This window comes from Branchiostoma belcheri, unplaced genomic scaffold (assembly GCF_001625305.1).
Source record: "Branchiostoma belcheri isolate BF01 breed outbred unplaced genomic scaffold, Haploidv18h27 scaffold561, whole genome shotgun sequence".
Lineage (NCBI taxonomy): Eukaryota > Metazoa > Chordata > Leptocardii > Amphioxiformes > Branchiostomatidae > Branchiostoma > Branchiostoma belcheri.
The window spans coordinates 19,149-20,304 of record NW_017804200.1 but is presented as its reverse complement, the minus strand read 5'-3'; the positions used below and the strand labels follow the sequence as shown (position 1 = coordinate 20,304).

The 1,156-nt window shown below is 48.7% G+C and overlaps 1 protein-coding gene across 1 annotated transcript in view; it reads left to right on the top strand.

Moving 5' to 3' along the window:
- Window positions 1-736: 736 nt before the first annotated feature.
- LOC109481595 overlaps window positions 737-1,156 on the top strand; it is a 4,677-nt gene continuing 4,257 nt past the window's right edge. The window contains exon 1 of the mRNA XM_019784182.1: window positions 737-873. Within this exon, the coding sequence (XP_019639741.1) occupies window positions 850-873 (24 nt within the window). The 5' untranslated portion in view covers window positions 737-849. The remainder of the gene's footprint in view (window positions 874-1,156) is intronic.

Genomic DNA, 1,156 nt, shown 5'->3' with positions numbered 1-1,156 from the left:
TAGCAGTTTTACCCGCCGGGCGCCATATTGGAACGGCCGTATTGGAAAATAAACAAAAACAGTCATTTCCATTTGGGACATTTATCCGCAACTTCGTGAAGCTTTACGTTAATCCTTCAAGCAACGCGAAGAATAAACACCACAGAATGTGTAGGGAAACGCTCGTTGATAAAGCTTCCCGAATTTTCATGATTCCAACGAAGTTTTTGGGTACTTGAGCACGCCAAAGTCTTATAAGCTTATACTAGCGACTGTTACAATACCATAAGGAAGGACCGGCGGCGGCGTCATGAACTATTATTTTGACACCATACAAGTAACAACGCGTCGAGATTGCCTTAAATACTTATGTAATTATAACATTAAAAAAAAACATACCTCTTGGTGTCCATCTCGCAGCGAAGTCCCAGCTGCTAAACTCGCGGACTGGGCGACATGACACCACACCACTACTAGCAACTTTCCCGCCAACATACCGCGCAAAGCATTTCGGGTATCGATTCTAGTGCTGTTATGTAATAGGTTGCTCTTCCCGAGGCTCTCTCTGCTCCCTCCAATGCCTGTTTTGAGGCGCCGCCATTCTTACAGTGTGGTACAAGATGAAGACCAGGCATCCTCCTTTAGGGACGAGTCCTAATGTAGTTGGTGGTAACACAAACATATTCCCAGTAACGTCACAATGGACGGACATCTCGCGAGACTACGTCTACGCGAGAGGTCAGGCCATGTGACAAAACCCTTTCACTTCACCAGTTTTTGCGAAGCCGGACGCGGAGAGGTTGCTGGCGGAAGAGCTCCGTCTTCGGGTTTTTTTCTGACTCTCCACGGTCCGCCATCTCAGCTAGCAGAATGAGCCAAGTTCCAGGGAGGACGGTTCCTACTACTCTCCAAGCAGAGGTTGGTGGGGGAAGATCGTCACCGTTTTATATATGCCTCGTTTTTTTTGTCGCCCCCCACCCAACCTCTGCCCCGAGTCGCAACCTGAAAGGACAAGGGGAGGAGTAGTTCTTTGAGAAATGTGTTGAAGTCCCTCCCCGTGCCCCTATTTTCCGCAATCTGTGAGCTGGGAGCGGAAATAGTTTTACAAGGGTGTCCAGCGCGCTGCGGGACGAATCCAGTCAACCACGCATATCTCATTAGCATGTCTCCATCTGAC